Source organism: Schistocerca gregaria, chromosome 10 (genome assembly GCF_023897955.1).
Source record: "Schistocerca gregaria isolate iqSchGreg1 chromosome 10, iqSchGreg1.2, whole genome shotgun sequence".
Taxonomy (NCBI): domain Eukaryota; kingdom Metazoa; phylum Arthropoda; class Insecta; order Orthoptera; family Acrididae; genus Schistocerca; species Schistocerca gregaria.
The window spans coordinates 147,009,454-147,035,207 of record NC_064929.1 but is presented as its reverse complement, the minus strand read 5'-3'; the positions used below and the strand labels follow the sequence as shown (position 1 = coordinate 147,035,207).

At 47.0% G+C, this 25,754-nt stretch overlaps 1 protein-coding gene across 3 annotated transcripts in view; it reads left to right on the top strand.

Annotated features, from left to right (window-relative positions):
- Nucleotides 1-25,754, top strand: part of LOC126293524 (acetylcholine receptor subunit alpha-like) — a 597,900-nt gene that overhangs the window by 550,330 nt on the left and 21,816 nt on the right. For 2 of the 3 annotated variants that reach the window (XM_049986782.1, XM_049986783.1), the window contains exons 8-9: nt 1,128-1,274; nt 11,979-12,224. In XM_049986782.1, coding sequence (XP_049842739.1) covers nt 1,128-1,274; nt 11,979-12,224 — 393 coding nt within the window. The remainder of the gene's footprint in view (nt 1-1,127; nt 1,275-11,978; nt 12,225-25,754) is intronic. The other variant, XM_049986784.1, reaches the window with a different exon arrangement.

Below are 25,754 nucleotides of genomic sequence, written 5' to 3'. Positions count from 1 at the left end.
ATATCACATAACTCTGCCCACACTTATTTTGAACTCCCACTCATATAAAAGTATAAATACATTTTGCAGGGTTATGTACTGAGTGCTGTAGGGGAACACCTCAGAGATGATGACTGTATCAGGACCCTGTCATAGAGCAGCATGTGTGGGGTAATGGTTCGTGGACAGTAACATTCCTCAAATGGACTGACCTGTCCAGAGTGCCGACCTGATCCCAATGGAAGACCTTCATGATGAGTTAAAATCTCGACCACTCCAGACCACAGCGTCCAACATTATCTGTTTTTGGCTCTTGAGGAAAATGGGCTGCCATCCATCCAGACATTCAGACAATTTAAGTCACCATAAACGTGAAGAATGGACATACCCCATATTAATGTCCATTGATACTTCTGGTCAGATAGTGTAGATTCTGGGCATTTCGTTCAGTGACTGACATCAGGCCCCAGCGTCTACATTATCTGTTTTCAGCCCTTGAGGAAAATGGGCTGCCATCCATCCAGACATTCAGACAATTTAAGCCACCATTAAGGTGAATAATGGACATACCCCCTCTTAATGTCCATTGATACTTCTGGGCAGATAGTGTAAATTCTGGGCATTTCGTTCAGTGACTGACATCAGGCCCCAGCGCCCAACATTATCTGTTTTCGGCTCTTGAGGAGAAATGGGCTGCTATCCGTCCAGACATTCAGACAATTCAAGCCACTATAAAGGTGAAGAAGGGACATACCAGAAGGGACATACCCCATCTTAATGTCCATTGATACTTCTGGTCAGATGGTGTAGATTCTGGGCATTTCGTTCAGTGACTGACATGAGGCCCTAGCGTCCAACATTATCTGTTTTCGGCTCTTGAGGAGAAATGTGCTGCCATCCGTCCAGACACTCAGACAATTTAAGCCACCATAAAGGTGAAGAATGGACATACCCCATATTAATGTCCATTGATAGTTCTGGTCAGATGGTGTAGATTCTGGACATTTTGTTGAGTGACTGACATCAGGCCAGTTGGTGACTACTGCCATTGGAAGGTGTGTTTCCCCTAACTCATTACTCCCGAAGTGAGACTGCGTTGCAGGACCGGCGACTAATGGCGGCCTCCCGTGCCTGTGTGTGTGCCGCAGCATCTGCGTGACGGTGGTGGTGCTCAACGTGCACTTCCGGTCGCCGCAGACGCACAAGATGGCGCCCTGGGTGAAGCGCGTCTTCATCCACATCCTGCCCCGCCTGCTGGTGATGCGCCGGCCGCAGTACCAGTTCGAGGCCACCAGGTGAGCGAGCGCCGCTGGCCATTCCAGCCATCCTTCTGTCTTACCCTACACTATACTCCCATGAGCCACAGTTCCCACACTCCAACACCTGTCCCACTGCTTCCTTCACGGTGTTTCCGGTCTAAATTTACGAAATATTGGTTAGCGTCTTAAGTGAGGTCATTGGACGCCGTGGATAGCTGTAGATAGCATACAGTGTGGGACCAGGTGGCCACTGGTCCCTCCATTGCTGAGGTACTCTATGAAAGACAAGTGCTGTGCACCCTGTTCAGTTCCAAGCATACAGGGAGCTCCATTGTTAGTGACTGGGCCAAATATCTCACGAAATAAGCATCGAACGAAAAAATTACAAAGAATGAAACTCGTCTAGCTTTAAGAGGGGAATCACATGGCGCTGTGGTTGGCCCGCTAGATGGCGGTACCATAGGTCAAACGGGTATCAGTTGTGTTTCTTAAAATAGGAACCCCCGGTTCTTATTAGATATTCGTGTAGTACGTAAGGAAATATGAATGTTTTTGGTTGGACCACTTTTTTCGCTTTGTGATAGATGGCGCTGTGATAGACACAAACGAATAAGTACGTGGTATCACGTAACATTCTTCCAGTGCGGACGGTATTTGTTTTGCTAAATGGACCGTTTACCAATTGCGGAAAAGGTCGATATCGTGTTGATGCATGGCTATTGTGATCAAAATGCCCAACCGGCGTGTGCTATGTACGCTGCTCGGTATCCTCGACGACATCATCCAAGTGTCCGGAGCGCTCGCCGGATAGTTACGTTATTTAAGGAAACAGGAAGTGTTCAGCCGCATGTCAAACGTCAACCACGACCTGCAACAGACGACGATGCCCAAGTAGGTGTTTTATCTGCTGTCGCGGCTAATCCGGTCATCAGTAGCAGGCAAATTGCGCGAGAATCGGGAATCTCAAAAACGTCGATTGCACACATACCATATTTCTATAGACCAGGAATTGCATGGTGACGACTTTGAACGTCGTGTACAGTTCTGCCACTGGACACAAAAGAAATTACGTGACGATGACAGATTTTTTGCACGCGTTCTACTTAGCGACGAAGCGTCATTCACCAACAGCGGTAACGTAAACCGGCGTAATGTGCACTATTGGGTAACGGAAAATCCATGATGGCTGCGACAAGTGGAACATCGGCGACCTTGGCGGGTTAATGTATGGTGCAGCATTATGGGAAGAAGGATAATTGGCCGACAGTTTATCGATGGCAATCTAAAGGGTGCAATGTATGCCAATTTCCTACGTAATGTTCTACCGATGTTACTACAAGATCTTTCACTGCATGAGAGAATGGCGATGTACTTCCAGCATGATGGATGTCCGGCACATAGCTCGCGTGCGGTTGTAGCCGTACTGAATAGCACGCATGTTCACAGGATCTGACGTGCCCGGATTTCTTTCTGTAGGAAAAGGTGAAGGATATTTGATATCGTGATCCACCGACAACGCCTGACAACATGCGTCAGTGCATTGCCATTGAATGTGCGAACATTGCGGAAGGGAATTACACGCTGTTGAGAGGAATGTTGTTACACGTATTTCAAATGCATTGAGGTTGACGAACATAATTTTGAGCATTTATTGGATTACTGTGGTATTTACAGGTAATCACGCTGTGAGAAATGGTAAGTTCGCAAAGGTACATGTATCACATTGGAACAACCGAAATAAAATGTTCGAACGTACCTACGTTTTGTATTTTAATTTAAAAGACCTATCTGTTACCAATTGTTCGTCTAAACTTGTGAGCCATATGTTTGTGACTATTATAGCGCAATCTATCACAAAGCGAAAAACGTGGTCCAACTAAAACATTCATATTTCTTTACGTACTACACGAGTTTGTGATAAAAATGTGGGTTCCTATTTTGTAAAAATGCATTTGATAACCGCTTGACCTATGGCAGCGTCATCTAGCCGGCCAACCATAGCGCCATCTGGCTTCCTACTTCAAGCTAGACAAGTTTCGTTCTTTGTAGTTTTTTCGTTTGACGCTTATTTCGTGAGATATTTGGCCCGATCACGGTCAATGCACCACCCTGTATACTTTAAAAGTGTAACAGAGGTTTGTGTTCAACTTGTGCACCAAGTTTAATCAGTTCTATATTAATACCGTCCAAGCCATTTTCCTCCTGGGTTCTCATGACCTACAATACTGTCGTCAACCTTTTCCTCCCCCCCCCCCCCCCCCCACTTCGTTTTTTCATCTCAACACCAGACAATAAACAAAAGTTTTCTTGGAGACCAATTCCGCCTGATACAAGATACAGTTTTATAGTTTTGCTTATTTCCAGACTCCTAACTAAGGTACGAGCATATGGGATTGCTTCCCAAATGTTTGAATGGTTCGAAGACTTCTTAAGTAATAGAACCCAGTACGTCGTCCTCGATGGTGAGTGTTCATCGGAGGTGAGGGTATCACATGGAGTGCCCCAGGGAAGTGTCGTAGATCCGCTGTTGTTTTCTGTCTACATGAATGATCTTTTGTATAGGGTGGCTACCAATGTGCGACTGTTTCCTGATGATGCTGTGGTGTACGGGAAGGTGTCGTCGCTGAGTGACTGTAGGAGGATACAAGATGACTTGGACAGGATTTGTGATTGGTGTATAGAATGGCAGCTAACTCTAAATATAGATAAACGTAAATTAATGCAGATGAATAGGAAAAATAATCCCGTAATGTTTGAATATTCCATTAGTAGTGTAACGGTTGACACAGTCACGTCGATTAAATATTTGGGCGTAACATTGCAGAGCGATATGAAGTGGGACAAGCATGTAATGGCAGTTGTGGGGAAGGTGGATAGTCGTCTTCGGTTCATTGGTAGAATTTTGGGAAGATGTGGTTCATCTGTAAAGGAGACCGCTTATAAAACACTAATACGACCTATTCTTGAGTACTGCTCGAGCGTTTGGGATCCGTTTCAGGTCGTATTGAGGGAGAACATAGAAGCAATTCAGAGGCGGGCTGCTAGATTTGTTACTGGTAGGTTTGATCATCACGCGAGTGTTACGGAAATGCAACAGGAACTCGGGTGGGAGTCTCTGGAGGAAAGGAGGCGTTCTTTTCGTGAATCGCTACTGAGGAAATTTAGAGAACCAGCATTTGAGGCTGACTGCAGTACAATTTTACTGCCGCCAACTTACATTTCGCGGAAAGACCACAAAGATAAGAGAGATTAAGGCTCGTACAGAGGCATATAGGCAGTCATTTTTCCCTCGTTCTGTTTGGGAGTGGAACAGGGAGAGAAGATGCTAGTTGTGGTACGAGGTACCCTCCGCCTCACACCGTATGGTGGATTGCGGAGCATGTATGTAGATGTAGATGTAGATTTGTTTCCGTCTCTGGTTCTTTGGCCGACGTTTGTCTGATGATTTTACTGACGTTTCGCCAGCACGAGTGGCTGGCATTGTCAAAGCTCCACCCTCCATTGCCGGTGGTGAACTGGAGCCGAGCTCGCGGCCGCAGACTGTATGTACCTGGCGCGACAACGTCCGAGGGCTTCTCCGCGGTCATTTCCGGTGCCGTTCTCCTCTTGCTACCTGCGACGGTCGTTGGCTGCAGTACGGGAAGCCAGGATCCGTTTACCTTAAGGCTTTCCTCTTTCTTACTGAATCTGTTCCCGTGGTTTTGTACACTCCTGGAAATGGAAAAAAGAACACATTGACACCGGTGTGTCAGACCCACCATACTTGCTCCGGACACTGCGAGAGGGCTGTACAAGCAATGATCACACGCACGGCACAGCGGACACACCAGGAACCGCGGTGTTGGCCGTCCAATGGCGCTAGATGCGCAGCATTTGTGCACCGCCACCGTCAGTATCAGCCAGTTTGCCGTGGCATACGGAGCTCCATCGCAGTCTTTAACACTGGTAGCATGCCGCGACAGCGTGGACGTGAACCGTATGTGCAGTTGACGGACTTTGAGCGAGGGCGTATAGTGGGCATGCGGGAGGCCGGGTGGACGTACCGCCGAATTGCTCAACACGTGGGGCGTGAGGTCTGCACAGTACATCGATGTTGTCGCCAGTGGTCGGCGGAAGGTGCACGTGCCCGTCGACCTGGGACCGGACCGCAGCGACGCACGGATGCACGCCAAGACCGTAGGATCCTACGCAGTGCCGTAGGGGACCGCACCGCCACTTCCCAGCAAATTAGGGACACTGTTGCTCCTGGGCTATCGGCGAGGACCATTCGCAACCATCTCCATGAAGCTGGGCTACGGTCCCGCACACCGTTAGGCCGTCTTCCGCTCACGCCCCAACATCGTGCAGCCCACCTCCAGTGGTGTCGCGACAGGCGTGAATGGAGGGACGAATGGAGACGTGTCGTCTTCAGCGATGAGAGTCGCTTCTGCCTTGGTGCCAATGATGGTCGTATGCGTGTTTGGCGCCGTGCAGGTGAGCGCCACAATCAGGACTGCATACGACCGAGGCACACAGGGCCAACACCCGGCATCATGGTGTGGGGAGCGATCTCCTACACTGGCCGTACACCTCTGGTGATCGTCGAGAGGACACTGAATAGTGCACGGTACATACAAACCGTCATCGAACCCATCGTTCTACCATTCCTAGACCGGCAAGGGAACTTGCTGTTCCAACAGGACAATGCACGTCCGCATGTATCCCGTGCCACCCAACGTGCTCTAGAAGGTGTAAGTCAACTACCCTGGCCAGCAAGATCTCCGGATCTGTCCCCCATTGAGCATGTTTGGGACTGGATGAAGCGTCGTCTCACGCGGTCTGCACGTCCAGCACGAACGCTGGTCCAACTGAGGCGCCAGGTGGAAAATGGCATGGCAAGCCGTTCCACAGGAGTACATCCAGCATCAATACGATCGTCTCCATGGGAGAATAGCAACCTGCATTGCTGCGAAAGGTGGATATACACTGTACTAGTGCCGACATTGTGCATGCTCTGTTGCCTGTGTCTATGTGCCTGTGGTTCTGTCAGTGTGATCATGTGATGTATCTGACCCCAGGAATGTGTCAATAAAGTTTCCCCTTCCTGGGACAATGAATTCACGGTGTTCTTATTTCAATTTCCAGGAGTGTATTTCCACAGCTTCGCTCAACAATCGCGTGTGATATTGCTTTTCTACAGCCAGGACTTCCGTGTCGGCGAATTTTATTACGTGGTCGGTCTCACTCAGTGCGTGCTCTGCCACGGCCGATTTCTCCACCTGTCCCAATCTGAATGTCGCTTATTTTCTTTGATGCTGGTGTTGATTGATCGCCCAGTCATTCCGACGTAAACTTTTCCAAATGTGCATGGTATACGGTATATTCCCGACATTGCAAGTGCGTCCCTTTTATCCTTTGCCAATCTAAGACACTTTGATCTTCCTTGTCGGTTTGCAAATGTTCTTTACGCAATATACGGCCGATTCTGTCAGACTCTCTGGGAACGTATGGCAGAAAGGCAGTACCCGACATTTCTTTTTCTTGATGGTATTAGGACAGCAACCAGCCACAAATTTATTTTCAGTTCCTTTATTCAAAGGATACCGTTACAGGTTTCGAATCTTTGCGATTCATCCTCAGACGGTTTACACGCTTTCTTTTTGACATCTGGTGTGTTTTTACAGATTAATTGTCCTAAAATATAAATAATACATAATTATAAACACGCCACACACAGATGGCTGCGTTACAGATTTTCGTTGCATGTGACTTACGTGAAACGTCGGTTTCGAGTGTTTGTTTTCATAACATTCGTCCAACAGATGTAAATGCATTCCCACTGCATCCTCGTTGTTACACACGTAAATAGTTCTCACTGAACACTTTAGATTTGTCGCTGCAAGAACGAGGATGCAGTGGGAATGCGTTTACATCTGTTGGACGAATGTTATGAAAACAAACACTCGAAACCGACGTTTCACGTAAGTCACGTGCAACGAAAATCTGTAACGCAGCCATCTGTGTGTAGCGTGTTTATAATTATATATTATTTATATTTTAGGACAATTAATCTGTAAAAACACACCACATGTCATAAAGAAAGCGTGTAAACCGTCTGAGGATGAATCGCAACGATTCGAAACCGGTATCGGTATCCTTTATTCAAAGGAACTGAAAATAAACTTGTGGCTGGTTGCTGTCCTAACACCATCAACATTTGTCTTCAAACAACAGCCACGGTCTCCATTATGTCAACATATGACAAAATTGCATTTCTTTTCCTGATCCCTTACTTTGCCGAGTGTTTGGCTCTGTTAGGCTTCAAATATAATTTTTGGAGTACCCATTCGTCGTCAGAAGACTTTCCATTTGTTATATTTCGCGTTTGAGGTGCTGCGGCTCACATTTTCTTCCTGCTCGCGTTACGAGCGTATTCATGGTGCCTCTTTGATGGCTCGGGTGGTTGTTTGATAGTTTGTGCAGGTATCGGTCCGTGTGTGTCGGTTTTCGCTATATACCAAATTTTCGCCGTCCCTTGTAACCAGCAGATCTAGAAATGGTAGTTTTTTTTGTCCTTTTCTATGAGGGTGAGTCAAATGAAAACGTTAAATACTTTTTTTAAATATTATTTATTGTACAGAAGTGGTACAAAGGTGTATCACTTTTCAACATAATCTCCCCCACAGTCAATGCAAGTCATCCAGCGCTTACAAAGTGCATAAATTCCTTTCGAAAAAAATTCTTTTGGTAGTCCGAGCAACCACTCATGCACCGCGTGGCGTACCTCTTCATCAGAACGGAACTTCTTTCCTCCCATTGCCTCTTTGAGTGGTCCAAACATATGGAAATCACTTGGGGCAACGCCTGCTGAGTATGGTGGATAAGGAAGACACTCAAAATGCAGGTCTGTGATTGTTTCAATTGTTGTACGGGCAGTGTGGGGCCTTGCATTGTCATGTTGCAAAAGGACACCTGCTGACAGCAATCCACGTCGCTTTCATTTGATTGCAGGCCGCAGATGATTTTTTAGGAGATCTGTGTATGATGCACTGGTGACAGTGGTCCCTCTAGGCATATAATGCTCCAAAATGACGCCTTTTTCGTCCCAAAAGAGTCAGTATAACCTTCCCTGCTGATGGTTGTGTTCGAAACTTCTTTGGTTTTGGTGATGAGGAATGGCGCCATTCCTTGCTCGCTTTCTTCGTTTCCGGTTGGTTGAAGTGAACCCAGGTTTCGTCCCCAGTAACTATTCTTGCATGGAAGCCATCACCTTCTCGTTCAAAGTGCCGAAGAAGTTCTTCACAACCATCAACACGTCGTTCTCTCATTTCAGGAGTTAGCTGCCGTGGCACCCATCTTGCACACACTTTGTGAAACTGGAGCACATCATGAACAATGTGGTGTGCTGACCCATGACTAATCTGTAAACATGCTGCAATGTCATTCAGTGTCACTCACCGATTTTCCTTCACTATGACTTCAACTGCTGCAATGTTCGGTAGAGTCACAACTGGACGAGGAGCATCTTCCCTTGAAGTCACACCTTTTGCGAACTTCTTGCTCCATTCGTAGACTTGATGCTGTGACAGACATGCATTACCATACTGAACCCTCATTTATCGATTAATTTCAGTAGGTTTCACACCTTCACTACGCAGAAACCGAATAACAGATCGCTGTTCTTTCCTGGTGCAAGTCGCAAGTACGGCGGCCATCTTTATACTGATACTGCGACGGTATGTGTGCATCTGCACTATGCTGCCACCTACAGGCCATTCTGCACGCTGTTTGTAGCACGCTTACCAACTTAGAGGATAACGGCGCGAAATTTTAAATTTGTTATTACAAATTTAAGGTTTTCATTTGACTCACCCTCCCGCTTCTATGGTAAATTCTATGTTGGTCTTGTAGCTGTTGAAGTGTGTTAGGAAGAGACCGAGATGTGTGGCTCCACACAACGAAAGTATCATCGACGTACCTGTACCACTCCTCAGGTTTACAAGTCGCTGAGTCCAGTGCCTGTTCTTCGAAATTTTCCATGAAGAAGTTGGCCACCACTGGACTAAGAGGACTACCCATGGCAACGCCGTCCGGCTTTTCGTAGAAATTGCCATTCCACGTGAAATAACTCGTGGTGAGGCAAGCATGGAAGAGCTTCGTGATGTCTTGCTGGAAAATGGAACCGATGTGCTCCAGAGCGTCACGGAGTGGCACTTTCGTAAACAAAGACACAACATCAAAGCTGACCAGGATGTCGTGTGGTGTAAGTTTTAGTTTCTTCAGCTTCCCAATGAAGTGTCCTGAGCCCTTTATGTATGTGTCGTTCTTCCCGTCTTGTGGTTGGAGCAAAGGGGCCAAGTGTTTTGTCATACGTTGCTGAGCCAGGGGCGCTAACAATCGATCTTAGTGGAGTGTTGTTGTTATGGATCGTAGGTAATCACCCATACAGCCGAGGTGGTAGGGCTCCTGTGTTGCGTAGGCTTCTCCGCGACTCAGTGACAACAGTTCAGGCGAGTGTCCGCCACAGTAGACTGCTAGTCTACGGTGACGGAGACTCACCTGAAGATGGCTGGACGGCTACCAGCCGAAACATTGAAGCAAGAAGTCAACATGAATAGTCTGCGATTCCGAAACCTCATAGAATATTCAGTACGCCGGCAAAACTACAAGAATCACACTTTTGTGATCGTTTGAATGAGAGAACACACGCGTGTGTTGCCGCCACAGGGAGGGGTGCTGCGTATTAATGCGTCTGTTTGGACAGGCTTTACCGCAACACGACTGAATTTGTTATGCTATACGCCTACAATGATGGATTACCTGTCACATCGCTTGTCTGTAAAATGATCTACATAAAATATCAATGTCCTCATTCCATTATGCAGATGAAGGTTGTCCATATCGGCAAGTGCAAATACGTTTCATGCATTTCATAACAACTGTAATCGCAGCAGTGCCTATTCCTTCGAAAGGCATTCACTGCAGTATCTTGTAAAATGATGTTGACGTCAAGGGAGTTCCATTTTTTCAGGCAATTTATTGTCAAGGAACCGCGATAGCAGTATCGCTACACATTTAATAATACAGACCCGTCTCGTTCGAAACAACCTCATAAGGTTACGGTGCCGACAGGAAGAAGATGCTGTGATATGCAAATGATTAGCTTTTCAGAGCATTCACACAAGGTTGGCGCCGGTGGCGACACCTACAACGTGCTGTCATGAGAAAAGTTTCCAACCGATTTCTCATACACAAACAGCTGTTGACCGGCGTTGCCTGGTGAAACGTTGTTGTGAGGTCTCGCGTAAGGAGGAGAAACGCTTACCATCACGTTTCCGACTTTGATAAACGTCGGATTGTAGCCTATCGCGATTGAGGTTTATCGTATCGCGAGATTGCTGCTCGCGTTGGTCGAGATCCAATGACTGTTAGCAGAATGTGGAATCGGTGGGTTCAGAGGGTAATACAGAACGCCGTGGTGAAACCTAAGAGCCTCGTATCACTAGCAGTCCAGATGACAGACATCTTATCCGCATGGCTGTAACGGATCGTGCAGCCACGTCTCGATCCCTGAGTCAACAGATGGGGGCGTTTGCAAGAGAACAACCATCTAGACGAACAGTTCGACGATGTTTGCATATCGGATACCATGGCTGCCGTTACCCTTGACACTGCATCACAGACAGGAGCACCTGCGATGGTGTACTCGATGACGAAACTAGGTGCACGAATGGCGAAACATCATTTTTCGGATGAATCCATGTTCTGTTTACAGCACATGATGGTCGCATCCGTGTTTGGCGACATCGCGGTGAACGCACATTGGAAGCGTGCATTCATCACCGCCATACTGGCGTATCACCCGGCGCGATCGTATGGGGTGCCACTGGTTACACGTCTCGGTCACCTCTTGTTCCCATTGATGGCACGAATGGCGAAACATCATTTTTCGGATGAATCCATGTTCTGTTTACAGCACATGATGGTCGCATCCGTGTTTGGCGACATCGCGGTGAACGCACATTGGAAGCGTGCATTCATCACCGCCATACTGGCGTATCACCCGGCGCGATCGTATGGGGTGCCACTGGTTACACGTCTCGGTCACCTCTTGTTCCCATTGATGGCACTTTTAACAGTTTACGTTACATTTCAGATGTGTTACGACCTTGGCACTACCCTTCATTCGATCCCTACATTTCAGCAGGATAATGCACTACAGCATGTTGCAGGTCCTGTAAGGGCCTTTCTGGATACAGAAAATCTTCGACTGCTGCCCTGGCCAGCACATTCTCCAGATCTCTCACCAACTGAAAACGTCTGGTCATCGGTGGCCGAGCAACTGGCTCGTCACAATACGCCAGTCACCACTCTTGCTGAACTGTGCTATCGTGTTGAAGCTGCATGGGCAGCTGTACGTGTACACGCCATCCAATCTCTGACTCAATGCCCAGGCGTATCAAGGCCGTCATTGCGGCCAGAGGTGGTTGTTCTGGGTACTGATTTCTCAGGATCTATGCACCCAAATTGCGTGAAAACGTAATCGTATGTCAGTGCTAGTATGTTATATTTGTCCAATGAATACCGGTTTATCATCTGCATTTCTTCTTGATATAGCAATTTTAATGGCCAGTAGTGCATCACTGGTCGGGTGTTCGGCTGCAGTCTTCCTCAGCAAGTGGCAAGCAACGTAGTGGTGGTGTCTGCCAGCGAGGTGTGACGTGAAGGCGGTGTGGTGACCGGCGCTTTGTCGTGTTGCAGATTCGCGTGCGGTCGCGTGCTGGTGCGGCCGATAGGGGCGCTGCGGAAGGAGGGGGTGGGCCAGGCGCACGCCTGCTTCTACCCCTACCAGGAGCGCGCGCCCTGCGGCGACGACCCCGGCGGGGGCGGCGGGGGCGGCGCCGGGGGCGGCGTGGGCGTAGGCGTGGGCGGGCTGGCGCGTCTGCGCGCCTCCTCCAGCGACAGCCTGCGCACGCCCACCTCCAAGGACGACCTCTCCCCCGGCAGGTCAGTGAGCGGCTCCCACCAGCACAGGGGTGGGCGGCGGCGCTGCAGCGTACGAGATATTCAGGAAGACGATGGTGGTCGTGGTGGTTAATGTTTAACGTACCGTCGACAACGAGGTCAATAGAGACGGAGCGCAAGCTCGGGTTGGGGAAGGATTGGGAAGGAAATCGGCCGTACCCTTTCAAAGGAACCATCCCGGAATTTGCCTGAAGCGATTTAGGGAAATCACGGAAAATGTAAATCAGGATGGCCGGAGACGGGATTGAACCGTCGTCCTCCCGAATGCGAGTCCAGTGTGCTAAACACTGCGCCACCTCGCTCGGTCAGGACGAGAAGCCGTGCATGATGTTAACAAAAATTCCACTGACAGCTGGTAAAATTCTCGTTTCGTTGGTGCACAACCGGTTTCGATGACATCATCATCAGGTGCAACCTACGTGGTAAAGAATAGTATACAGTGTGCCAAGTTTGTGGATATTAAAAATTAATATACCGGGTGATCAAAAAGTGAGTATAAATTAGAAAACTGAATAAATCACGAAATAATGTAGAGAGGTGCTACAGAAGAATGCTGCAGATTAGGTAGTAAGATCACGTAACAATGAGGAGGTATTGAATAGAAAAGGGGAGAAGAGGAGTTTTTGGCACAACTTGACAAGAAGAAGGGACCGGTTGGTAGGGCATGTTCTGAGGCATCAAGGGATCACAAATTTAGCATTGGAGGGCAGCGTGGAGGGTAAAAATCGAAATGGAGACCAAGAGAAGAATACACAAAGTAGATTCAGAAGGTTGCAGTAAGTACTGGGAGCCGGCCGTTGTGGCCGAGCGGTTCTAGGAGCTTCAGTCTGGAACCGCGCGACCGCTACGGTCGCAGGTTCGAACCCTGCCTCGGGTATGGATGTGTGTGATGTCCTTAGGTTAGTTAGGTTTAAGTAGTTCTAACTTCTAGAGGACTGATGACCTAAGATGTTAAGTCCCATAGTGCTCAGAGCCATTTGAACCATTTTAACACTATATTTATTGTATCGCCAGTAAAATTAGAGGAAAAACAACTGGATAAACAACTTGCAGACCTGTATGACTGAACAGAAAATGGATATTGATTCCCATGAGTTCCAACTAAGTTGTGAAACCAGGCAAAGACCTAGCATCCTCACATAGATTGCATATTCAAACTACCGTGCGTGAATAAATGTTACCTTTGGGAAAATTGCCCTTCAATGAACTCGTGACCTTACATTACCCCATATTTACAAAAGGGCAGAAAAATAACGCTATATTTATTGTAATGGCAGTAAAATTATTTAATAAGAGGAAAAACAACTGGATAAACAACTTACAGACCCGTATGACTGAACAGAAAATGGATATTGATTCCCATGAGTTAAAACTAAATTAAAAATTAAAATCCATGGAGAAGAAATAAAAACTTTGAGGTTCGCCGATGACATCGTAATTCTGTCAGAGACAGCAAAGGGCTTGGAAGAGCAGTTGAACGGAAGGGACAGTGTCTTGAAAGGAGGGTATAAGATGAACATCAACGAAAGCAAAACAAGGATAATGGAATGTAGTCGGATTAAGTCGGGTGATGCTGAGGGAATTAGATTAGGAAATGAGACACTTAAAGTAGTAAAGGAGTTTTGCTATTTGGGGAGCAAAATAACTGATGATGGTCGAGGTAGAGAGGATATAAAATGTAGACTGGCAATGGCAAGGAAAACGTTTCTGAAGAAGAGAAATTTGTTAACTTCGAGTATATATTTAAGTGTCAGGAACTCGCTTCTGAAAGTATTTTAATGGAGTGTAGCCATTTAATGAAGTGAAACATGGACAATAAATAGTTTGGACAAGAAGAAAATAGAATCTTTCGAAATGTGGTGCTACAGAAGAATGCTTAAGATTAGATGGGTAGATCACATAACTAATGAGGAAGTATTGAATAGGATTGGGGGAGACGTTTGTGACACAACTTGACTAGAAGGGATCGGTTGGTAGGACGTGTTCTGAGGCATCAAGGGATCACCAATTTAGTATTGGAGGGCAGCGTGGGGGGTAAAAATCGCAGAGGGAGACCAAGAGATGAATACACCAAGCAGATTCAGAGGGATGTAGGTTGCAGTAGGTACTGGGAGATGAAGAAGCTTGCACAGGATAGAGTAGCATGGAGGGGATGCATCAAACCAGTCTCAGGACTGAAGACAACAACAACTAAATTGTGAAACCAGGCAAAGAACTACCATCCTCACATAGGTTGCGATTTCAAAGTACCTCGCGTGAATAAATCTGAAAAACCACTCACCATATAATTAAGCGAAGACTGCTGAAGTAAGTAACCATGCCACCCTAGTACTGGACGACGCCAGTTCAGTGTGCCCACTTCAGTATCACAGGGCAAAGCGTTCGTACTATTGAGTCTGGCACCTCGAAACAGGGAAGAGAACAGGCGTGTCTTTGTCCAAAAGCCATGGACCTTTTCTGACTGACCCTCCGTGTCATGCTATACAATTGGCTGGATAATCTGTTAGAGCGACCTGCTCAAGACGTGTTTTTGTGGTTCTTATCCATAGCGTATAAATACGGATTGAACATTCGGATGCGCAGAACAAGAAAGCTATCCGAAACCTCTTCTGCTGCTCAAGTCACGTGTTATTGGGACGGCGATGTTATTCCTTATAGAGTTTGGCTTATTTTGAATGTTATTACGAGGTGCATTCAAGTTCTAAGGCCTCCGATTTTTTTTCTAATTAACTACTCACCCGAACTCGATGAAACTGGCGTTACGTCTCGACGTAATCGTCCTACAGACGTACACATTTTTCACAACGCTGACGCCATGATTCCATGGCAGCGGCAAAGGCTTCTTTAGGAGTCTGTTTTGACCTCTGGAAAATCGCTGGGCCAATGGCAGCACGGCTGATGAATGTGCGGCCACGGAGAGTGTCTTTCATTGTTGGAAAAAGTCAAAAGTGACTAGGAGCCAGGTCAGGTGAGTAGGGAGCATGAGGAATCACATCAAAGTTGTTATCACGAAGAAACTGTTGCGTAACGTTAGCCCGATGTGCGGGTGCGTTGTCTTGGTGATATAGCACACGCACAGCCCTTCCCGGACGTTTTTGTTGCAGTGAAGGAAGGAATTTGTTCTTCAAAACATTTTCGTAGGATGCACCTGTTACCGTAGTGCCCTTTGGAACGCAATGGGTAAGGATTACGCCCTTGCTGTCCCAGAACATGGACACCATCATTTTTTCAGCACCCGAAATTTTTTTGGTGGCGGTGAATCTGTGTGCTTACATTGAGCTGACTGGCGCTTTGTTTCTGGATTGAAAAATGGCATCCACCTCTCATCCACTGTCACAACCGACGAAAAGAAAGTCCCATTAATGCTGTCGTTGCGCGTCAACATTGCTTGGCAACATGCCACACGGGCAGCCATGTGGTCGTCCGTCAGCATTCGTGGCACCCACCTGGATGACACTTCTCGCATTTTCAGGTCGTCATGCAGGATTGTGTGCACAGAATCCACAGAAATGCCAACTCTGGAGGCGATCTGTTCAACAGTCATTCGGCGATCCCCCAAAACAATTCTCTCCACTTTCTCGATCATGTCGTCAGACCGGCTGCTGCGAGCCCGAGGTTGTTTCGGTTTGTTGTCACACGATGTTCTGCCTTCATTAAACTGTCGCACCCACGAATGCACTTTCAACGCATCCATAACTCCATCACCACACGTCTCCTTCAACTGTCGATGAATTTCAGTTGGTTTCACACCACACAAAATCAGAAAACGAATGATTGCACGTTGTTCAAGTAAGGAAAACGTCGCCATTTTAAGTATTTAAAACAGTTCTCTTTCTCGCCGCTGGCGGTAATATTCCATCTGCCGTACGGTGGTGCCATCTCTGGGACGTATTGACAATGAACGCAGCCTCATTTTAAAACAATGCGCATGTTTCTATCTCTTTCCAGTGCGGAGAAAAAAATTCGGAGGCCTTAGAACTTGAATGCACCTTGTACTTCGCCAGAACAGACAGATAGCATCCTGCAGCTTTGTATATGCATTTTATAGACATCTCAACGATTTTATACCTGCAACTGAAATAGTTTTAAAGCTGTGAGGGACAAGGGTATTGTTATTTTTCGCCACAGTATCATAGCTCAGTTACATTTTACTTACGTTTTTTTCGGATGCGAGAAAAGAAGTGACAGCCAAGAATACCTTTTTAGGTTTTGTATTGCACTTATTCGTGTTGTCGAATCTCTATTCTAATTAATTACGTCACAGCGACAAGGTGCATCACAGGAAGGAGGGGGAAAACGCATTTGTAGCAATGAAATTCTTGCTGTAAATAAGCAATTAACACCACCTGCTTTGTTTGACAGCCAACCATATTTTTTAGGTTTTCTATTCCACCTATTCACCTGAATAAACTGGAGGAAATTAATCACACTGACTCGTATAAATTTTATCTGCAGACGGACATAGCACGAATATGTAGGCAGCTTATACACACTTGCAAATTTATCTCGCATTTCTCTCATAAACACATGAGCAAAAAAAAAAAAAAAATCGCTGAAACTTGCTCTACCATACAATACATTATAATACCGCGTCTCGATATTTTGAAACATAAAGCGCCTCACGTCAATATGATATTCACCATTAGAGACTTCTTGTACGTACCACTTAAAAGTAACTGGCCCTGCTTTCACGTACTTCTCTTCACATCCGTAGCAACAACAAAACTGCACTATGGCTGTTATTACTACTAAAACGTGTTCAAACGTATGTAAAAACAGCTGAATACGTGTAATTAAAGTTATAGTGTTGCCACAAATTGTAGACAGGCAGCGACATCGCACTTCCACGTTTCCCTGTTTGATGTGAGAACACGCGCAGTAGGCTATGCTCTATGTTCTCAGCTAAAGACAAAGCTACTCTAGTAGATGGAAGAGTAGCTGTGCATTCTCTGACACATGCAAGTGCTTGTCAATACTCGAGCAAATATTGGTACATAATGTGGAAGGTGTATGTCAGGTGCCCCAGAAATATTGTGACAAACTCTGAGAAGTTGTAGAGGGTGTCTCGAGGAAGAAATGGAATATAGGAATCAGTGTTCAGAAACGACATCGGACGGCGCTGCAGGTATTTGTGATATGGCTCTGTAATTCAGCGGATCTATCCCTTTTCCTTTCATTGGGATTTGTGTGACTATAACAGATTGAATTAAATCTGAGAGACAAATCAGTTGTTGACAATTTCAAACGCTTTTTTGAAGCACAGTAACTGAGCAAAGGATGGACACAGAAGTAATCCAAGCATCCAATAACGCGTAATTTTTACTTAAAGTGGTAGTTATCCAATAAATGAAAGTGAGCCATGGTCCAGGCTACTGGTAGGTGCATCATAAGATAAAATTAAACTGCTGACTTCTAATAGTGATGGCCGAAACAGAGATGTCCGTTCACTGTCGTGTATGATAACTTCTTAAACATCACCTTTCAACACTCTCACTAGCCAACTTACAGACGCTGTAATGTGCAGTAAGTCGGGCCACAATTTGTGAAGCCAATTCATTTAGAGAGCATTTTCTTAAGCTCGCTCTGTAAATCTGTTAGCATTAATTCTTTTGTTACATTATTCATCTTACTATCACGAGGTTAATCCCAAAAGTAAGGTCTCCTACTTTTATATACGTACATAGACCTGTTTATTTCTACAGTGGTTTACATCAATTTACAGCTTCAATATTTGGCTAGTTTTCGACATAATCTCCATTTCTGTCGATGCATTTTTGTACACGCTGTGGCAGTTTTTGCATGCCCATGTCATTCCCCGATCTTTCCGCTATTTCCCTAAGGGGCTCCATCACCCGCCTAACGTTGGAGCTCCCAATAACTAATAAACCCCTCCCCCCCGTGTGCCTGCTCGGACCTTGCTGAAGGAGCGGCCACATGTCCACTCACAGGCAGAGCGGGCGATGCCACACGGCCAGCCTCCACATTGACCCTCCGCCTCGTGAGCCGCGAACGCTGCTGAACCCGCCACTCCCCTTGGGGAGAGGGTGGCCCAACCGCGCCCGGTACCCGCGAAGATGTCTCGACTGCAGGGACAGTGGGTGAAGCATGTAACACCTTGGGTGTACCTTGCGACGCACCAGACTCCCCACTGCCGCTACACTCCGAGGCAGCAGCCTGAAGACGGCTGACCGCGGCCATCAACACGCTCAGCTGTTCGCGAACAGTGGACAGCTCCTCCTGCGTCCGTACACAGCAGTCACACATCCAATCCATACTAAGGAATCAATTTACTGAAGAGAGTTAATCAACTTTAACTAGACTGCTAATTCACTAAAATTCGCTGGGACCTGATGGGATAACAGTTCGATTTTACACAGAGAACGCGAAGGAACTTGCCCCCCTTCTTGCACCGGTGTACCGTAGGTCTCTAGAAGAGCGTAGCGTTCCAAAGGATTGGAAAAGGGCACAGGTCATCCCCCTTTTCAACAAGGCACGTCGAACAGATGTGCAGAACTATAGACCTATATCTCTAACGTCAATCAGTTGTAGAATTTTGGAACACGTATTATGTTAGAGTATAATGACTTTTCTGGAGACTAGAAATCAACTCTGTAGGAATCAGCATGGGTTTCGCGCTATTCGTCCACGACACTCAGAGGGCCATAGACATGGGTTCCCAGGTAGATGCCGTGTTACTTGTCTTCCGCAAGGCGTTCGATACAGTTCCTCACAGTCGTTTAATGAACAAAGTAAGAGCATATGGACTATCAGACAAATTGTGTGATTGGATTGAGGAGTTCCTAGATAACAGAACGCAGCATGTCATTCTCAATGGAGAAACGTCTTCCGAAGTAAGAGTGATTTCAGGTGTGCCACAGGGTAGTGTCATAGGACCGTTGCTATTCACAATATATATAAATGACCGGGTGGATGACATCGGAAGTTCACTGAGGCTTTTTGCAGATGATGCTGTGGTGTATCGAGAGGTTGCAACAATGAAAAATTGTACTGAATTGCAGGAGGATCTGCAGCGAATTGACGCATGGTGCAGGGAATGGGAATTGAATCTCAATGTAGACAAGTGTAATGTGGTGCGAATACATAGAAAGAAAGATCCTTTAGCATTTAACTACAATATAGGAAGTCAGCAACTGGAAGCAGTTAATTCCATAAATTATCTGGGAATACGCATTAGGAGTGATTTAAAATGGAATGATCATATAAAGTTTATCGTCGGTAAAGCAGATGCCAGACTGAGATTCATTGGAAGACTCCTAAGGAAATGCAATTCGATAACCAAGGAAGTAGGTTACAGTACGCTAGTTCGCCCACTGCTTGAATACTGCTCAACAGTGTGGGATCCGTACCAGATAGGGTTGATAGAAGAGATAGAGAAGATCCAACGGAGAGCAGCGCGCTTCGTTACAGGATGATTTAGTAATCGCGAAAGCGTTACGGAGATAATAGATAAACTCCAGTGGAAGACTCTGCAGGAGAGACGCTCCGTAGCTCGATACGGGCCTTTGTTAAGGTTTAGAGAACATACCTTCACCGAAGAGTTAAGCAGTATATTGCTCCCTCCTACGTATATCTCGCGAAGAGACCACGAGAATAAAATCAGATAGATTAGAGCCCACACAGAAGCATACCGACAATCCTTCTTTCCACAAACAATGTGAGACTGGAATAGAAGGCAGAACCGATAGAGGTACTCAGGGTACCCTCCACCACACACCGTCAGGTGGCTTGCGGAGTATGGGTGTAGATGTAGATGTAAATAAGAGATGTCTTAAATGGAAAGGCAAAGCAGTTTTCTGTTGACGTAGGGGATGAATGTTTCTGAGGGGGCTTGGGGTAATTAATGCTTAATTTGAATAAGATGTGGAATGTATTTAGTTGTGAGGTTTGGAAGACGTGTTGCTACAAGTTGGCAAATTATTGTAATTAGAGATAAGTGCTGAAGCGATTGCGTGTATGGTGTCTAATTTGTGGGATAAATAGGAGGTGTGAATGTTTTGCAAGTTTCTGAAGAGATACAAAATTTGTATGGGGGATGGTAAGTACGAGGGCCGTTTGAAAAGTCCGTGCAAAAATGAAAACTACTACGTGTTTCGGGGTAAGCCATTTTTTATTTTTCGACAAACTCTCCTTTTAGACTTGTACACTTCGTCCAACGGTGTTCTAATTTGTTGATCTCTTCCGAATAATAGGAATTGTCCAAGTCTGCAAAGTAGCTATTAGTTGCTGCAATCACCACCTTGTTTGAATAAAATCTATGTCCCGCCAGCCATTTCTTCAAATTGGAGAACAAATTGTAGTCCGAGGGAGCCAAGTCTGGAGAAAATGGAGGATGTGTAACGAGTTGGAATCCTATTTCCATTAGTTTTCCGACCACGACTACTGAGGTGTGTGCTGGTGAATTGTGATGGAAAAGGACTCTTTTGCGCTCCAATCGCCGGCGTTTTTCTTGCACCTCGGCTTTTTTTTCAAACGGTCCAATAACGATGACTAATATGCACCTGTAATAGTTTTACCCTTTTGCACATAGTGGATGAGGATTATCCCTTGCGAATCCCAAAAGACAGTCCCCATAACATTTACGGCCGAAGGACTGGTCTTCGCCTTTTTTGGTGCAGATTCTCCCTTGGTGACCCATTGTTTAGATTGTTTTTTCGGTCTCAGGAGAATAGTCATGTTTCATCCACAGTGACGAAACGACGCTTATAGTCCTGCGCTTTCTTCCTGAACAGCTGCAAACCATCCTTGCAACAATTCACATGATTCCGTTTTTCGTCAAGCGTGAGCAATCGCGCAACCCATCTTGCGGATAGCTTTCTCATGTCCAAATGTTTGTGCAAAATATTATGTACCCGTTCATTCGAGATGCCCACAGCAGTAGCAATTTCACGCCCCTTAACTATTCTGTCATCCATCACAATATCATGAATTTCATGAATGATTACTGGAATCGTAACCTCCGCAGGGAGTCCAGACAGTTCAGCATCACTTGTGCCCATATGGCCACTCTGAAAACTTTGAAACCACTTTTAAACTGTTCTAATCGAGGGTGCAGAGCCACCGAAAAGTTTATTAAGCTTCTCTTTGGTCTCTTAAGGCGTTTAGCCTTTCATAAAGTAATGTTTAAGACCAAAATGCTGAAACTTGGTGTGCTACTAACTAAACATGACACAGATACGCGCCAGTGGTGCCATCTCTCGGGCTTCGCACGGACTAGTCAAACGCCCCTCGTAAGATTTGGAAAGAGAGCTGGCTTCCATTGCTAACATGCAGAGGAGGAGAACCGTTCGTACATGCAACCAGGTCAGTAACAGTAAACTACAATGTGAGGGCCTTTGTGTAAGTATGTAAGACGCCACGATACACATCCAGAGTTGCGAGTTATTTACTGCACTATAATATGCCGCCTGTTATCGAAAATGGAAGAAAGGAATATTAGGGCTTAACGTAGCATCGACGTCAAAGGAACCATTCCCACATTCGCCTGGAGTGCTTTAGGGAAATAATGGAACCCCTATCCAGGATGGTGGGACGTGGATATGGACCGTCGTCCTCCCGAACGCGAGTCCAGTGTCCTGGCCAGTGGATCGCCGCGCTCGGTACCGAAAATACACTCCTGGAAATTGAAATAAGAACACCGTGAATTCATTGTCCCAGGAAGGGGAAACTTTATTGACACATTCCTGGGTTCAGATACATCACATGATCACACTGACAGAACCACAGGCACATAGACACAGGCAACAGAGCATGCACAATGTCGGCACTAGTACAGTGTATATCCACCTTTCGCAGCAATGCAGGCTGCTATTCTCCCATGGAGACGATCGTAGAGATGCTGGATGTAGTCCTGTGGAACGGCTTACCATGCCATTTCCACCTGGCGCCTCAGTTGGACCAGCGTTCGTGGTGGACGTGCAGACCGCGTGAGACGACGCTTCATCCAGTCCCAAACATTCTCAATGGGGGACAGATCCGGAGATCTTGCTGGCCAGGGTAGTTGACTTACACCTTCTAGAGCACGTTGCGTGGCACGGGATACATGCGGACGTGCATTGTCCTGTTGGAACAGCAAGTTCCCTTGCCGGTCTAGAAATGGTAGAACGATGGGTTCGATGACGGTTTGGATGTACCATGCACTATTCAGGGTCCCCTCGACGATCACCAGAGGTGTACGGCCAGTGTAGGAGATCGCTCCCCACACCAGGATGCCGGGTGTTGGCCCTATGTGCCTCGGTCGTATGCAGTCCTGATTGTGGCGCTCACCTGCACGGCGCCAAACACGCATACGACCATCATTGGCACCAAGGCAGAAGCGACTCTCATCGCTGAAGACGACACGTCTCCATTCGTCCCTCCATTCACGCCTGTCGCGACACCACTGGAGGCGGGCTGCACGATGTTGGGGCGTGAGCGGAAGACGGCCTAACGGTGTGCGGGACCGTAGCCCAGCTTCATGGAGACGGTTGCGAATGGTCCTCGCCGATACTCCAGGAGCAACAGTGTCCCTAATTTGCTGGGAAGTGGCGGTGCGGTCCCCTACGGCACTGCGTAGGATCCTACGGTCTTGGCGTGCATCCGTGCGTCGCTGCGGTCCGGTCCCAGGTCGACGGGCACATGCACCTTCCGCCGACCACTGGCGACAACGTCGATGTACTGTGGAGACCTCACGCCCCACGTGTTGAGCAATTCGGCGGTACGTCCGCCCGGCCTCCCACATGCCCACTATACCCCCTCGCTCAAAGTCCGTCAACTGCACATAAGGTTCACGTCCACGCTGTCGCGGCATGCTACCAATGTTAAAGACTGCGATGGAGCTCCGTATGCCACGGCAAACTGGCTGACTCTGACGGCGGCGGTGCACAAATGCTGCGCAGCTAGCGCCATTCGACGGCCAACACTGCGGTTCCTGGTGTGTCCGCTGTGCCGTGCGTGTGATCATTGCTTGTACAGCCCTCTCGCAGTGTCCGGAGCAAGTATGGTGGGTCTGACACACCGGTGTCAATGTGTTCTTTTTTCCATTTCCAGGAGTGTAGACTGATGGTGAGTGCAGAGAGGGACAGAGAGAGAGAGAGGGACAGAGAGAGAGAGGGGGACAGAGAGAGAGAGAGAGGGACAGAGAGAGAGAGAGGGACAGAGAGAGAGAGGGACAGTAAGAGAGGGAGAGAGGGGGTGGGGGGAGGGGGAGAGAGGGGGAAGAGAGGGTGAAAGGGAGAGAGGGAGAGAGGGAGGGTGAGTTCCTCTCTCTCTCCCTGTCTCTCTCTGCACTCACCATCAATTTTCGGTACCGAGCGCGGCGAGAGGGAGAGAAAGAGGGAGGGAGGGAAGGTGGCGGGCAATACAACAGGCTCCACAGAGACTGCCTAACGTGCACGGGGCTGTCTGGAACTGCGCGGAGGAAGTGTAGGTGAACGTGAACGCTGTGCATGAGAAAAACTGCAGCCATTTGTCCCTTTCCCCCCCCCCCCCCCCATCCGTCTCGCATGACCCCGCACACAATGAGCCAAAATTCAGGAAACATGGTAAACAATCAAAACCTCTGTTGTTATGAACGGAAGTCAGCTCAAGGGGGTGCTGATAATGAATCTGAAACGAAATGGATCAAATATGGAGAACAACACCTGAAACCAATATTTTGACGGGAACGGTATCTTGGAGGTTTTGACAATGTTAAGAACGACGTTTACACAAACCTTGTGAACTTTCTTAAAGATCACAGCCAATAAAATCTGCGAGCATGCTTACTTGCAAGATGAATTAAATCACTTACGGTCAGCCTTCATGAAAAACGGATATACCGGCATGGAAATTGATCGCGCCCTCCATCAGAGAAGAAAAGAAGCCAGAAGTCAAGAGCAACAACGGTTACCTACTGGAAAAGTTTTCCTAGCGTTCATTAATAAATTAAGAGTATCATACATTGTAGGCTTTCACGGCCGGTGTTGTCTTCAGTGGAAACTTCCGGGATAAGTGGCCGTGTTCGATCTATAAAATTCTCGATTAAGAGTAATCAATTGTCATTCTGCTGACGCAACATGTACATCCATATTTTGTCCAACTTTATAACTTCCTCATTTTTACTAAAGTTATTATCGTGTTTGTAAATCTTTATTGTTTCTATATACATGCGAGCATGATAATGGGATGTTCGTGCTAGAACGCTTGTCTCACTAAATTTAATTTCGTGGTTCCCATCTCGAAAAACATGCTCAGCCTTTCTTGAATGTTGGTGCAAATTTCCAGTCTTTGGGTACGGATCTTTCGTCGAGCGAACGGTTGTATATGATTGTTAAGAGCGAGATAAGCTACTGCAAATGTGAAATGCTGGTACATTAATAACAGGTGTGACGGTCAGAATGCTGAATGTAAGCATGCGAACGTGTATACTTTGCGTTGCACAGGTGACAGACGTCAGTTGGTGGAACGGATTTCCATGCCTTTGGTTTTGGTCAAACAATACGGGGGGGGGGGGGGGGGGGATAGTTAATGATGCTTGTGGGTGATGTTAGAGTTGTTGTCCTATGAGGTCCCAGAGGTGGTCGATTAGAAACAGATCTGGCGATCTAACAGGCTAACGCAATATGTCGACGCTCTGTAAAACGTACTGTGCTGCAACATCGGCGTGTGGGCGAGAGTTATCATGTTTGGAAACAACGCTGTTCATGAATGGCAGCACAACACATCGAATCACCGGATGGACTGCCGCCCCCGGTAGCTGAGTGGTCAGCGCGGCAATATATCAATCCTAAGGGCCCGGGTTCGATTCCCAGCTGGGTAGGAGATTTTATCCGTTCAGGGACTGGGTATTGTGTTGTCCTAATCATCATTTCGTCCCCACCGACGCGCAAATCGCGGAAGTGGCGTCAGATCGAAAGACTTGCACCTGGCGAACGGTCTACCTGACGGGAGGTTCAAATGGCTCTGAGCACTATGGGACTTAACACCTGAGGTCATCAGTCCCCTAGAACTTAGAACTACTTAAACCTAACTAACCTAAGGACATCACACACATCCATCTCCGAGGCAGGATTCGAACCCGCGGGCGTAGCGGTCGTGCGGTTTCAGACTGTAGCGCCTAGAACCGCTCGGCCGTACAGGCCGGCTCCGATGGGAGGCCCTAGTGACATGACCAGATGGACTTACAGATCTGCAGTCAGGGTGCGTAGGGTAACCATTAGAGTGTCATCGGAAAATCCACCCCAGACAGTTCTAGCATCGCGCTTTAGTGTTTACTTCGTAGATTCTTATTTAAATTGCGTGTGAGTTTCGTATAGGAGGTGCAATTTCGAGTTTTAGTTACTGTAATCGTAAATTCAGCAGATTGTAGCGCAGTCGTTAGGCATTTGTACAGGTTAGTTGATACATTCTTTTCGTGTTCCGCTTGCGTTATCTAGGCACGGACTCGTGTTTCGGTAACTGTTGTTAAACATCGATTAGAATGGACAGGGACTGCGATTGCTGTGTTCGGATGAGGGCTGACTTGGCATCCCTTCG